General features: G+C 40.5%; 2 protein-coding genes across 2 annotated transcripts in view; one reads left to right on the top strand and one right to left on the bottom strand.

The window, feature by feature from the left end:
* Positions 1 to 5,202, bottom strand: part of plekha6 (pleckstrin homology domain containing, family A member 6) — a 117,790-nt gene extending 112,588 nt beyond the window's left edge. The window contains exon 1 of the mRNA XM_074648845.1: positions 4,998 to 5,202. The gene's annotated coding sequence lies outside the window, so the exon portion shown is untranslated. The remainder of the gene's footprint in view (positions 1 to 4,997) is intronic.
* A 5,797-nt stretch (positions 5,203 to 10,999) lies between these two features.
* On the top strand, positions 11,000 to 14,425 carry LOC141775206 (uncharacterized). Its single transcript, XM_074648339.1, has 2 exons — positions 11,000 to 11,299; positions 12,325 to 14,425. The coding sequence occupies exons 1-2, from the start codon at positions 11,101 to 11,103 to the stop codon at positions 13,425 to 13,427; spliced, it is 1,302 nt and encodes a 433-aa protein (XP_074504440.1). The 5' UTR covers positions 11,000 to 11,100; the 3' UTR covers positions 13,428 to 14,425.

Below are 14,425 nucleotides of genomic sequence, written 5' to 3'. Positions count from 1 at the left end.
TTTTGCAGTGCTATAACAATGTCACACTAAAAAGGACAGTCATTATTCACACAACTGCAAGAAGCTGATTGTGAGGATAATGCAACCATAGGTTGTGTTAAAGTGGCAGTAGTCAGTATATTTTTGGCATCATTGGGCAAAAATTCCATAATAACCTTTCAGCATATTGTAATTCAAGTGTTCTGAGAGATAACTAGACTTCTGCTCCTCCTCATGGCTCTGTTTTCAGGCTTTAGAAAATCTAGCCTGTGACGGGAGACTTTGGCCAATCACAGGTCATTTCATTGAGAGAGCGTTCCTATTGGCTGTGCTCTGGTCATGTGACCGGAACTTGGCGTTCCTTCACTAGATTTCACAATTTTCACAAAAAAACGTCGTCGTCACCACCAACTTTTTCATTTTACAGCTAAACCGTGCACTACAAGATGAGTCTGAAAACCTTTGAGGAGAGAAATAGGCATTAACGTAAGCTAATTAGCTCTTACTGCTTGTTTTCCTCCGGTCTGTGAAATCTTGCAGATGCCGTTAGGAGCACCGGAGGACACAGAGGCGCATGATTTTTGTCAGGTTACCGTTTTATAAAAATTACTTTTTTGCTTCAGTCTCGCCTACTTCAGCTCTAAGTGTTATGATGATTCTGACGAGGACAGTTCTCATAATATTCTGTCACTCCTTTGCCAGAGAGCTCTGAACAGTCAGTTCTGTGGTACTTTAACCGAGAGCTGAGACAGCATATCACAGATGAGCGGCTTTATGGCTGACCTGTGATCAGAGCTGAGTAGTGCTGTGATGTTCTGACATCTGAGGTCTGTCAAGTGGTCCGTACTTTGCTGTGGGGCACCAGCGGCCTGGCAGCACTCCTTCTGAGCCTTGCATGTACAGTATAAGAGGGCACAGCGCAATAAAACTCAGCTGCACAGTACGAATAGTGTTGAAGTATTTCATGAGGGAATAGATGTCGATGGAGCTCACTCAACAACTGATTGATGTATTATATTGCGGTTATATGACACATTTGGTTAAATAATATGTTATCCACCTCCAATGAAAGCAGCCATTTATTCCAGCTGCCATCATTTTATTATTATCCCACCCATCATTTCTGATCATCAAAATAATATCAAACTCAACAATGTAAGTCAGTACAGAGTCAGTGAAAAGTAAAAGGCAGCGCATAGAAACGGGGAAGGTATGGAACGATATAACAAGTAAAGTACTGTGTTAATTATGTCAGCTGGCTTTAGATTTAGTCTCATATGATGTCTCCATATGAGTTTTAGCCATATTTAGTCAACTCCATCCCTTTGTTACCACAACTAACAACAGCAACATCAATCAATATGTCCCTAAATCACCAAATTCACCCCATCTCTCTGATGATATTTAAAAACTGTAATTGTCAATTGTGACTAGGTTAAGAAAAAAAAGACTTGACATCGCGTGACATCCAGTTTGGCTATTCTTTACTGTTCTGTCCATGATATGACATAGGCGGCAATGTGATTGTATCTTTGTCGGTCTAGTCCGGCTATCTTGTGGTGGTTGTCTTATTTTGTTCTTTTTTTTTTATTCTTAGTATTATTTTTAAAAAAAAATTATTATTAAAGGGGACATATCATGCTCATTTTCAGGTTCATGCTTGTATTTTAGGTTTCTACTAGAACATGTTTACGTGCTTTAATGTTCGAAAAACACATTATTTTTCTCATACTGTCTGTCTGAATATACTTGTATTCACGCTCTGTCTGAAATGCTCCATTTTAGCGCATTGCAACGGAATTGCGTTACTAGGAAATAGCTTGGGTCCATGTTTACATGTCAGCTGATGTCATTCACATACACTGCAACAGGAAATAAACTGGGACATTTAGAAAGTTTACATTTAAAACTGAAATGGTCTAAATATTGTAGATTTGTGACATCACAAATGGACAGAAATCCTAACGGCTTGTTTCAAACACACAGTTTCTGAATACGGGCTGTGTGTATTTCTCCATGGATTGAGTGTTTTGATAGTTTCACAGTATTTATATATCACTTAAACCTGCTTTATAATATAAAAGACATGAAAATCTCACTTTTTACCACATGGGACCTTTAAATAAACAATGTGAATAGATGTTCCACCACTGGTCTAATTCTATACAGGTGGTCAACTTGCTTTGTATGGTCAGAAACAGCATCCAGAAACCCTGGATGTATTAATAGCATGTAGCAGGCCTGGTTAAGGGTACATTGGCAACAACAATAGTAACAATAGTCATCATCTGATAATCAGAGGTGTGTGTGGTGATACACACTTGAATTTCTCATCACACTCTGTCTATGAGTGTGTATTATTTTATTGTTGTCATCTTAATACTTTGATCAAGTATTGGGCGTGTACAGCAAACACTCACATACATCAAGGTCTGGACTAAAACTCTATCAGGATGCGTCGTCATGCTTTCTCTCCCCCTGTTAACACACACACACACACACACACACACACTGTATGTATGTCCACACAAACACACGCCGATGACAGAGTGGGGTTGAAGGCATCAAAGCCTTTCTCATCCTGCTTTGCCCCTGATCAGCTCTGCTGGGAGGATTGGAGTGGAATTGGCTGGGATTAACTTAACGCTGCCATGTGGCATTCAGCACAGCACCCTGCCAAATGACATGCAGACACACCCACAAGCACAGTCTCTCAGTCTGTTTTCATCCGTCTATGTTTCTGTAGCTACACTCACTCATACTGTACGTAGGATTCTTCTGTGGTTGCAAAATAAATTGTGTGAAACATGTCGGTCCTGTGTTTCCTGTTGGCCAAATTAAAATACGTGTTTGTGGATGGTCGACTAAGGGTTAATAGACCTGGAGAATCCCTTCTGTCTGTTTTAAGAGCAGCGTGTAACTGAAGCTGCCAACCTCTCCCTGTCTGCTCGCCTTTGATTGGTCAACGCTGTTTCCTTGTCCAAAGAAGATATACTGTAAATGTCACACATTCATAATTATATATATATATATATACTGGTAACTATATACTGGTAACTGGTATATATATACTGGTATATATATATACTGGTAACTGGTCATTTGATATATATATATATCAAATGACCAGTTATATATATATATATATATATATGTATATACGTGTATATATATACTGTATATCAAATGACCAATTACCAGTTTCTGATTCGTCAATATGGTTCACATCAACATCCAAACTCTAATTTTGAAAAGCTCTCTATTTTTTTCAAAAGCATGGATACATGGATACATGCAATTTGCCGCTAGATAAACCAGAAGTGCCTGACAAATATTACAAAGATCTCACGACACCTCACGTCAATATACATCTACATCAACATCTGTCATTCAAGCTAATTAAATGCAATTAAATAGATGTAGTTGGTGCACACTAGTTTAAACCCTAACACAACCAACTCTGCAGAGTCTGATGACGTGAACACAACAACAACGTGGTAATCGCCGCATATGACGTCAACACGGCATTATACACAATATATAGACTACTACAGGGCAATGTGTATTTAGGCTTGTATATGGATGCATGTCCTTGGACATTAAATAGTTTATTACTTGAGTCATTGTCTTCAACCAGGAGGAGTTGTGGACTAACTAATGCATCGTGTTGTTGCTACCTGCCTCAGGTGGACTGCTGGTTGAGTTTATTGATTAGAATAAAGTGAAATCAAAATCAAAAATGTCAACTTTATCTCCTGAAGTAAACTGGAAACTCCTCTGTGTCTTCCTGAACTTAGACTCCACCTCATTCATTCCTTCCATTATGCTCTTTTTCACACTGCAGTCTATAGACTTGGTAAGACAGTCATTGATGAATCACAGTCACAGCAGAATGCTGTTCAGCTGCTGACATGTTCTATACTAGCTTACACAGTACTTTGGTGGTGTGATGAAAATATCTGACACACATTACTAAAATGTCTTTTCTCTCTTTAAGGTCTGCATCTGTTCGTTAATCCAAATGAAGTGAATCCGACATTGAGCTCAGTGTGTGAGGACGCCGGGCCAGCCCGACCGTGCAGCCATGCAGGCCGCCAGCGCAGTGAAGTGAAGTAAGCTAGTCCAGCTCACTGGGGTTCAGGTAAGACTGTAAGGCTTAGTGCTACTTAAATCTCCTAGACCTGACAAACATATTCACTGTGCTTTATTTCAAATCTTAAATTCATTCTTCCTACGCTGAAAGTTTTCATGGCTTTTACTATTTCTATAATGATATTGCATCTTCTCTGTTTGTATGTCCCATTGTTGTTGTTTTGTTTTGTAATTGACTCATTGTTAATGAGGGTCGCCCCTCAACGATCTCTGGAGTATAAATAAAGGTTGAATGAATGAATAGTGCCGTGCCGTGATGTAACACAAACACTATTTATTGGCCCATACTGGACACTCCATGCTGTCTATGTTCTAAAGCCAAACTAGGGGTGTGTCCGTACGGATGGCAATATCAGTTGGTTCCATAACTTTGGTCCAGACTGTGGTTGCCATGGTGACACTGAGCGACGAGCTGCAGGTGACCAGCTCGGGTCCACGGTGGCTGCTGTGCACACCACCCTGTCTGTCTTCGCCGCTGCTGTTGTTGTGTTTGTGATGGAGGTGCACCTTAAAGCGGAGGATATGAGTCATCTGTGTCCTGTTGATCTCTGTTTTCTGCCCAGTCAAGCGGAAATGCACAAAATACAAAATAACTGTAGCAATACAGAGTAATACAGACAGGACCCCACATGCACAAACCCTGAAAAAACAAAACAGGTGCACTACATGTAAATCCACAATCAATACATCAGCTTCAGCACGTAAATAATCATTTAGTCAATAACTGATAAAATGTTTGCAAAATCCATGTCAAACAGATTGAATGGAGGTCTGTTCGATTACAGCAGAGGGTGAAGCAGTGAACACATTCATTTATTCCTGGTGCACGCACAAACATACACACACACCCGAAGCATGTCACTTACCAGCCACATGTACAAATGCTGCCACGTCCCTGCTGCTGCCGCCTCTTACAACTGCACATGTATTCCAACGTGTGTGTGTGTATTGATGAGCGTGTGACAGGACAGCGTTCTATCACACCCTCCAGCCCTCAGTCAGAGCCATGCTAAAATGTCACTATCAGCTAACAATAGATCCTCTAGGAAGGAGAGCTGAGCGAGGAAAGGCTGGATGCTGGACAATAATAAAGCAACCTCTCCTCAGATAGGAATGGATGGAGGGGAGGAGGAAGGGAGGCTGCAGAGCACGCCTGGCAGAAAATCCCTGGGTATTATAAAGTCACATGACCACCCCATCCACCGTCAGTCACAGAGCGAGCGCAGGAGATGAAAGCAAAGGAGGAGAAAGAGGCAGAGAGAGGACAAGAGTGAATGGGTGGAAGGTGGCGACGTCACAGTGCTGCTCAATTCCCCCCTTTTTACAGTGACAGAGACACAGAGAGGAGGCGTGAGCCAATAAGACTTGAGGACTGTCTGCTGGTTGGAACCCCTCCCTGAGCAGAACAGCCAACACTACAAACATGGAGAGGGAGAGACAAAAGAAAAGCCCACAGAGAGAAGCAAAGAGATCCAGCCCACAGACAAGGAAGAGAAAAGGAAATAATTAATATTTAACCAGCTCTGATTTACATAAACACTGAAAGTATTCATTTGAAGGATATCAAATCTCTCGGGTTTATATTTCCATTTCTAATCTGGTATGACTCCTCACTAAGACACTTGCCATGTTGACATTCAAAGTGAAAGACGAGAGTCAAATCTTTTTGCCACATGGCATAGAAATCAATCTTAAAATCTGGATGCAGAGAATTATTATTATTATTTATGGATGCTGTCGCCTTGCCTCGTGTCAGAATAGCTAACTTCACACTTGAAATTAATTTAAATTTTATCCACAGTGAGAGTGGGAGTGGTAATTAATGAATTAATTAAACACTTCCATTAGTTAAATTCCAGTGATACTTTCTGCAGTGACCCATCAGAAATATTTCTAAAATAAAATCATTTTTATCCACTAATGACCTCAATAGAGTTGCCGTTTAGATTACTGCAACGCCCTTTACTCCGGTCTCAGCCAAAACTCACTACATCGTCTGCAATTGGTCCAAAACGCGGCTGCCAGACTGATCGCTGGTACGAGGAGATTTGAGCACTTCACTCTGGTTTTAGCTGCACTTCACCGGCTGCCTGTCAAATTTAGAATTGATTTTAAGATTTTATAGTTAACTTTTAAAGGCTCTGCCTGGTTTGGCACCAAGCTACATCACTGAGCTCCTTACTCCCTACGTGCCACCTTGTAACCGGAGGTCCTCTGACTTGGTCTTACTGGTTGTACCCAGGTCTAGGCTGGTGACTAAGGGTGACAGGGCCTTTGCAATGAATGCCCCTAGACTCTGGAACAGCCTACCTCAGGACCTCAGGTTAGCTAGCTCTATAACCAATTTTAAATCTCTTTTAAAAACCCATTTTTATAAAAAGGCTTTTTTTTTACTTTTTTTAACTGCAACAACTTGGTGCACCTTTTTCCACGCCTTATTTTGTCCTCTTTTGGCATATGTGTTGTAACTTATTGTTTTGATAACGCTGGTTACGGGTTTTAGTTTTCTCATTATTTGGTCTTTATGTTTTGTTCTTTTATTGTTGCTTTCATTTTGTCTGTATTTCATTGTATCTGCGCAAGCACTTTGTAACTATGTTTAGAAAGGTGCTATACAAAACAAATTACTATCATTATTATTATTATTATTATTATCTGGTGCTGAGATCTCTTGTGATCAGCTAACAAAAACAAGATGAAATCAAACATGGTAGACAGATATTTCAGGGCATTTTAATGGTATATTGGATTTGTTCACACACTTCACGTGACACTATATTGTGTGTTTTTTTTAAAAACTAGTAAACAATTTAAATGGGTTGTTAAAGGCATGGTTGGTAAAGATTTAGAAACAGTTTTTTGGGATATATTAGTTGAAATTGTCATTACATCCTGAGAGCAATCAATAGATCAAATGCTCTGACAAAAAAACAAAAACATCCGGTATCTGTGGCTGTCGCAGGACTGTAATAAACCCATCCAATCATTTCATTCGGCCCCAATGTAATGATTGGACGGGCTACCTGTCTACCTGTGTGTACTCTCCCCGTGCACTAACTGCGTCACCGGAGTCTCCCACCAGCTGCTATCTGGACAGCTGTGAGCATTTTAGATCTAATCATTGAGGTATTGAACTTTGTCTAAGTTGCATTCATTCAGTTACTCTTGTATTTAACAATTGATTCACATGTATTATTGATGTTATTTTTACTGCTTATTACATGTGCAGGAGGCGAGCAAGTATACAATACCACCCCTGTTTATAGAAATGAGTAGGCTAAATAGCAGAAGCACCTCTCTGTGTAATGCACCACAAACTGCATCCTCCAAAATGAACACACAGTTGAACCAACACCACCTAAAACAGTTTCATCACAAACATTATTTCATGAAGGAGGGTGTATTGCAGGACTGTGTATACATTGTGAGAATCTTGTTCTCAATAAGCTGTTTCCACTAGTAGCACAGCGTATGTGCGCCCTCTAGTGGCTCCCCACTTCGACACCTACATTCTGAGTGATGAGTATATGCTGTTCATATCAACCATTCCTTGTGGAGTGTTGTTTTTTTAATCCAGTTCACCTCACAGTGTGACCAGCTGGCCTGGTGGCCACAACACCCTGATCGTTCCTTTGAATGTGGACATGAGAAGCTGGTTCAGCAACCTAGAAAATATTGACCAGCTGGTGCTGAGGATGGTGATGGAGCAGCTGCAGCAGCACTTGATTAAATTAATTTATCAACTAACGTCCTCTTGGAGGGCGCTGTCGAGAGGTGAAGGAGTAGGTTGCTTTTCCTGTGTCCGCATGTTAGCTTGCTTATTGTGCCAAGTTAAAAGTTTTGTGAACACAACCAGTTAGAGAGGAGAAGTGACAATTTTCCAGAATGCCGAACACAAAAGCTGGAATCAAGGATAGCCATCAGGATACACCGCCGCCATCTTGCAATTCTGCAACTGCCACGCCAACAATTAGCAATCAAAAGGTCCTCGATGCTATCGCTATCGCTATGTGAGCGCTCCTGATGAGCAGGTGGTACCTGGTGGCCTCTGCCATCAGTGTGTGTGAATGGGTGAATGTTGGCCGGTGTTGTAAAGTGCTTTGAGTGGTCGCTCAGACATTATATAAAGGCAGTCCATTTACAATTTACCATCGATGTCTCAGAGATGTCTACTCGGTCCAGACAGAGTTTACAGCATACCGAGCCGAGACAGGATGCAAAAAAATTATGAAAAAATCTAAGCGATAGGAATTACGTTTTTTGTCTGAAAAGCACTTGTTTGAAAATTTTTAAATTAAGATTGGATCTATTTTTTTTTTTAAATAAATGCTTCAGAAGATAACTGTAACAAGAAACTCAGAAGAACAATGTTTGTTTGTTTGTTTGTTTAATAAAAGCCATAGAGTAACTGCATCTTAACAGGAAGCTCAGGATCTGGGATGGGTACCAGCACTAGGTACACCGGTAAAATATTTCTTGCGAAATTTTGTATTTTATTATATATTCACTTCAACGTGCGTCACGTAGCATCGCGCTGGAAAAGGGGCACAAATTAGTGTGTCCACGCGGGTGTCATGTTTCCATCACTGCCGAAATACCCGTGACTACTGCAGAGACATTTGTCCCGGGAAGGAATGCCGATTGTAACCTTTCACACTGAGGGCAAAAGCCAGATGTTAGTGGATGTGCATCAGCAATCAGGGACTGCTGGATAAAGAGGAGAGCTGTCAGTGTGGAGAACACAAGGAAAGTTAGCTGTGGAAATTAAGAGTGACGCGCCTGCCTGATCTCTCTTCTTCTCCCCTATGTCTCTTCAGGAGGACCACGGCCCTTAAAAGAAAGGAAAGTGACTGCCCGATCCGGGAAGAACCTAAGTTTTGTTTACTCCCCTGACAGTTAATAAAAGCAAGTATTTTTTAGTGACTCCAGCCTGGTGTGCCAGTGTACTGTCTCCTCCATTGCCACAATACTTTGTTTACTAAATTTCCCTCCACTGAGGGAAATTTAATAAGTCTCAAAAATGGCTATAGAAATGTATCACTACACTAGTCCATCACTACCTGGACATTTGTCTAAAGACAAACTCTTTATCCAGCAATCTAGAGAAACTAGGCTGGATACAATACAGAGCATTACGATTTAGTTTGTTAGTTATCATTAACATACTGGACAAGAATTCAGGGAGGAGGAAATGTTCTGCAGAATTGTTGGGAGTACACAACTTTTTCTGGTAAAGGATTTGGATGGGACATTAACAAGAAAGTGAAACCGTATAAGTTAGATATCATACAACACAGTCCAGCAGTTATCAGTAGCAGCATTCCACCATGGATATTCCCACAACCCACGGTAAATCTTCAAAAAAACGAGCTGGGAAGAGAAAGGTCAGAGAGGAATTTAACATTGGGTACTTGGTTTAGGAATATTTGAAGAGGAGCTAGGAGCTTATGCATTCCAGAATTTTACAAAAATAATTGCTAAGAGAATTTCAAACAGGTTATCAGACACAATGACACTTTATACATCATGAAAAAGACAGAGTTGGATTAATGTGAGACATGTAACTGTAAGGAAACTGTTGAACATGTGCTGATAGGGTGTAGGGAGTTCAGTGACGAGAGAGAGACTGAAGGACAGGGTGGTAGATGGACGGGAGCATCAATGGTCTGTTAGAGACAAGGGACAGATGAGTAGCCTACAGGTTCAAAGGCTTTAATTAAATATTTCAAGCGTACTGAGAGAAAACTAGACTTCTGCACCTCCTCACGGCTCTGTTTTCAGGCTTTAGAAAATCTAGCCCGTGACAGGAGACTTTGACCAATCACAGGTCATTTCAGAGAGAGAGAGCGTTCCTATTGGCTGTGCTCCGGCTGGTGGGCGGTGCTTGGTATTTCCTCAACCGATCTCAACATGGCTGCCGGGTCACAAACTTTCTCATTTTACAGCTAAACTGTGCACTACAAGATGATTCTGAAAACATTTGAGGAGAGAAATAGGCATTACAGTAACAGAATATTGATTCATATTTGATCAGCACGGCCTAGTTTGACCGTTTGATCGGAGTTTGCGAGTGATTGACTCATAGTTAGGCAGAAGCTGGACGGCAGACCTCAGATCAACTCTGACTGGTTGTTTTCCTCCGGTCTGTGAAATCTTGCAGATGCCCTTAGGAGCACTGGAGGACACAGACGCACAGGACTTTTTTATCAGATTACCTGTCTCATGCACTACTGTCAGGATATAGTGACCGTTTTATAAAAAAATACTTTTTTTTTAATCATTTGCTCCATTTCTACCCACTGCAGCTTTAATATCTAGAATCTAATTTCTTTATAAAGTCAGGTGGCTTTTTTAAAAATAGTAATACTGTCTTTAAATGACAAAGCTGTCATAAAGTTATTGGCTAGGCTCGCACTGTAATAAGCCGGAAACAGTCAAGCATGTTCTTATGGAGTGCAACAAGTATGACGAAGAAAGAAGGGAATTGCTATCAGTAGTAAATGATGGAAATATTACAATGGGAAATCTGCTAGGAAAGACATCTAAGAAAGTACATAATCTTCAAATTAATTACTAAAGGGCAACAGGAATAATGGAGAGAATTTTATTATTATTATTATTATTATTATTAATAATAATAATAATAATAATAATAATAATAATAATAATAATAATTTTATTTTAGTTAGTTATTATCATTATCAGCATTATTATTATTGTTATTGTTATTGTTATTTATTTATTTTATTTATTATTTGTTTGTTTGTTTTTTCCTGCCAATCTACTGCTCCACCCTCCAGTCCAGCAGGTGGCAGCTTTCACCCTCAAAGTCGGTTTGTAGTCCGCCATATAACCAAAGAAGAAGAAGCAGTCTTCCGGTCGGAGCTTCTAAACACAAACACTCTGCTTCCTTCGCGGTGGTCCCGTTTCTTCTCTGTTCTCCCGTTAACGTCTACCGTCAACCTCAACATGTCCACCATACAGTCAGCAGTGCGAGTGTTCGTCAACCAGAGACTGACTGTGGCTGTTGAAGAAATCCTGGACATGTTCGAGAGAACAATAAAGGAGTATGAAGAGGAGGTCCACCTGCAGAGCAGACTGCTGGGAGCTGATCAGCTGCCTGCTGGCATCATGACAACCTCACTGTTAGACAGAGACACAGAGACAGGTCAGTGGCCTGTCTAGTCTCTGACTGGAACCTGCTTATTCGAAAAATAGAAATATGTGTAACGTTAAAGTGTAGGAGAAACGGCCCTGTTAAACCCGCGTACTATATAAACCCACTTAAAACCTCTGAGTCAGATAATAGAAAACTACATCATCATATTTGCTGAGTCATGAGTTGTTCCAGTGAAGCTGGTTGTTACATAAATGACTCTTTTTTTTTTTTTTTTACCATAAATCAATCTGAATTGTGGATATTGAGGTACATGTGCCTGCTGAACCCAGAAGAAGTTGCAAAGAACCCTTTGGTACCTTCAGAAGATAACATTTGTTGTACATTTGTACTTCTGTTTTTGTTTCAGAAGTGATTCGTGTTTTGAATTAGTGTATTTTAGAATATGAATTGAATGAGAAATATTGTTTCTTTTGACATGAAAATCTGAGTTTTGGCATACTAGCAAACAGAACACATGCTGCACCAGTACAGTAGCTGCATACAGTGGTTCATTGCAATGATATAAAGCATGATGTATGCAGTTTATATTATTATACTGTTAAATAGGCAATAAATGTGTATGTTTATCTTTATTTATTTTTGAAGAACATTTTTACCTGGTGGGTTTAAAGGGAACACTAGCAAACAAATCCCAATGTCTGCGGATGTATAATGAGTATAGCCTATTACTTCTCTGCACCATACATAGATTTTTTTCATATAATTATTTTTATTATGATATCCATGTATGAAAACGTGTGGATGCACTGAAATCTAAGAGTGTTTCACAGGGTAAATAAGAATCCCGGCACACGTATATTTCAGCACTAAAATTAATGTTTTAGGAAACTTTGATCAATAACTGGTAATAACAATAACCGTGGTCTGTGATATTTCTGTCCACAACAACCATACAGTGAAAGTCTGATAGCAGCACATCCCTACTCTCTGTATTTCACATTAGACATACATCAGCCATGAAGAATTACATATACAAATATTTTGACATGATGTCCTGTATGTTTCTATCTCAGGTGTGTCTCAGGAAATTCGGCCGCTGACTGTCAACACAAAGATTCCCCCCGAACAACAGGAGTCGAGGCCCAGTCTGGACCCAGAGGCCCCACACATTAAAGAGGAACCTGAGGAGGTCTGGATCAGGCAAGGACTGGACGGGGCTGATATCCCAGAGTTCCAATTCGCGCCCGTCTCTGTGAAGAGTGAAGACGACGGAGAGAACTCTCAGTCCTCACCGCTTCACCAAAGACAAACTGAGGAGCACAGAGAGGCAGATCCTCCTGCTCAGCAGCAGACAGACGCCGGAGCCGGCGGAGAGAACTGTGGAGGATCAGAACCAGCCGTTGACTTGGATGTAGCTGGTTTTTTAAAAGCAACCAGCGATGGACGGTTTTTCCTTTCGCAGTGTTTTAAAACTGAGCCTGAAGACTTACACGATGACTGGAACCAGTCATTTTCAGACAAACTGGAAGAAAACGAAGCTGAGTCTCATTTAAGATCTCATACTCAGAAAAAGCTGTACAAATGCCCAGCATGTAACAAAACATTTAAGCACAACACGTCTCTGCAGAGACACATAACGTGCCATACGGGGGAGAGGCCGTTCGACTGTACCCAGTGTGGAAAGACATTTAGGCAGAAGGGAAGTTTGCAAATACACATGAGGAAGCACACCGGAGAGAAGCCTTTTTGTTGCTTAGTTTGCAGTAAAAACTTCACCCAGAGTGGAACATTAGCTGCACATATGAGAATTCATACGGGAGAGAAGCCTTTCAGCTGCTCAGTCTGTAAGAAAAGGTACAACGAAAAAGGGACGCTAGTCAGACACATGAGGGTCCACACGGGAGAGAAACCATTTACTTGCTCACTTTGCGGTAAAAGATTTAGCGAAAAAGGAAATCTGAATAAACACAAGAGAATCCACACGGGGGAGAAACCGTTCGGTTGCGGTGTGTGCGAGAAAAGATTTTGTTTGCTGTCACACCTCAAAAACCACAAGTGTCCTCGTGTGAAGAGCAGTGAAACTGTAGAGCAGGCGCTTCAGCTGAAATGTCCAGAAGTTACAGCACAGTTCAGCAGATGGGAGGAGAGCCTTCAGTCCGTTACAGCAAGGAAATAATCTGCACTGATTAACTCATAACTCAATAATCATTAGCTGCAGCTTCAGTGTAGGTTTGTACCGAATAGTTGGAAGCTTAAAAGCGTCATTCATAACATTGACATTTGAATTCTAAATCATCATCTGAATGCGGCACAGATCTTTTTTTTTTGTTGTGTTTAAAGCAGGTATTTCTGCACAGTTGCAGGTAAAAATCAGGATACGTCAAAGGTCCCATATTGTAAAGTTTAAGAATTTTTCAGGTCTTTCATATTATAAAGCAGGTTGAAGTGCTATATAAAAACTGTTAAACTATCAAAACGCTCAACATACGGAGAAATACACACAGTCCGTATTCAGAAATTGTGCGTTTGAAACAAGCCGTTAGGATTTCTGTCCATTTGTGATGTCACAAATATCCAATATTTAGACCATTACACGGTTTTAAACATAAACATTCTAAATGTGTCCCAGTTTATTTCCTGTTGCAGTGGATGTAAATGACATCAGCTGACAGGAAGTAAACATGGACCCAAGCTGTTACCTAGCAACGCAATTCCGTTGCAATTCCGTTGAAATGCTTTTCAGACAGAGGGTGAATACAGGTATATTCAGACAGACAGTATGAGGAAAATAAAGTGTTTTTTAAACATTAAAGTAAGTAAACATGTTCTAGTAGAAACACAAAACACAAGTATGAACCTGAAAATTAGCACGATATGGGACCTTTAATATTGGTATCACACTATTGTAGAATTAAATTCCAGCGGTGGCTGCGTACTGGTGATGTAAGGGTCAACCCGGAACCTGTGGCTCGGGCGGGTTTAGATAAGCTTACCAGGAAATATGTTTGTATGTATAAATTTCGGGCGGGCGGGTGACAAACACATGCACACACACACAGCGAGCGCCAACGGCAGTCCTCATTCCGCTCATACATGTACTCATGTTGACGAAACTGATGACTTCTATTCATTAAAGAAAAACTTGATTCAATAAAAGAAGACTAACTCATTTAA

Source organism: Sebastes fasciatus, chromosome 1 (assembly GCF_043250625.1).
Source record: "Sebastes fasciatus isolate fSebFas1 chromosome 1, fSebFas1.pri, whole genome shotgun sequence".
NCBI classification, from domain to species: Eukaryota; Metazoa; Chordata; class Actinopteri; order Perciformes; family Sebastidae; genus Sebastes; species Sebastes fasciatus.
Note: the sequence above shows the minus strand (reverse complement) of the source record. Positions and strands in the feature narration are given on the sequence as shown.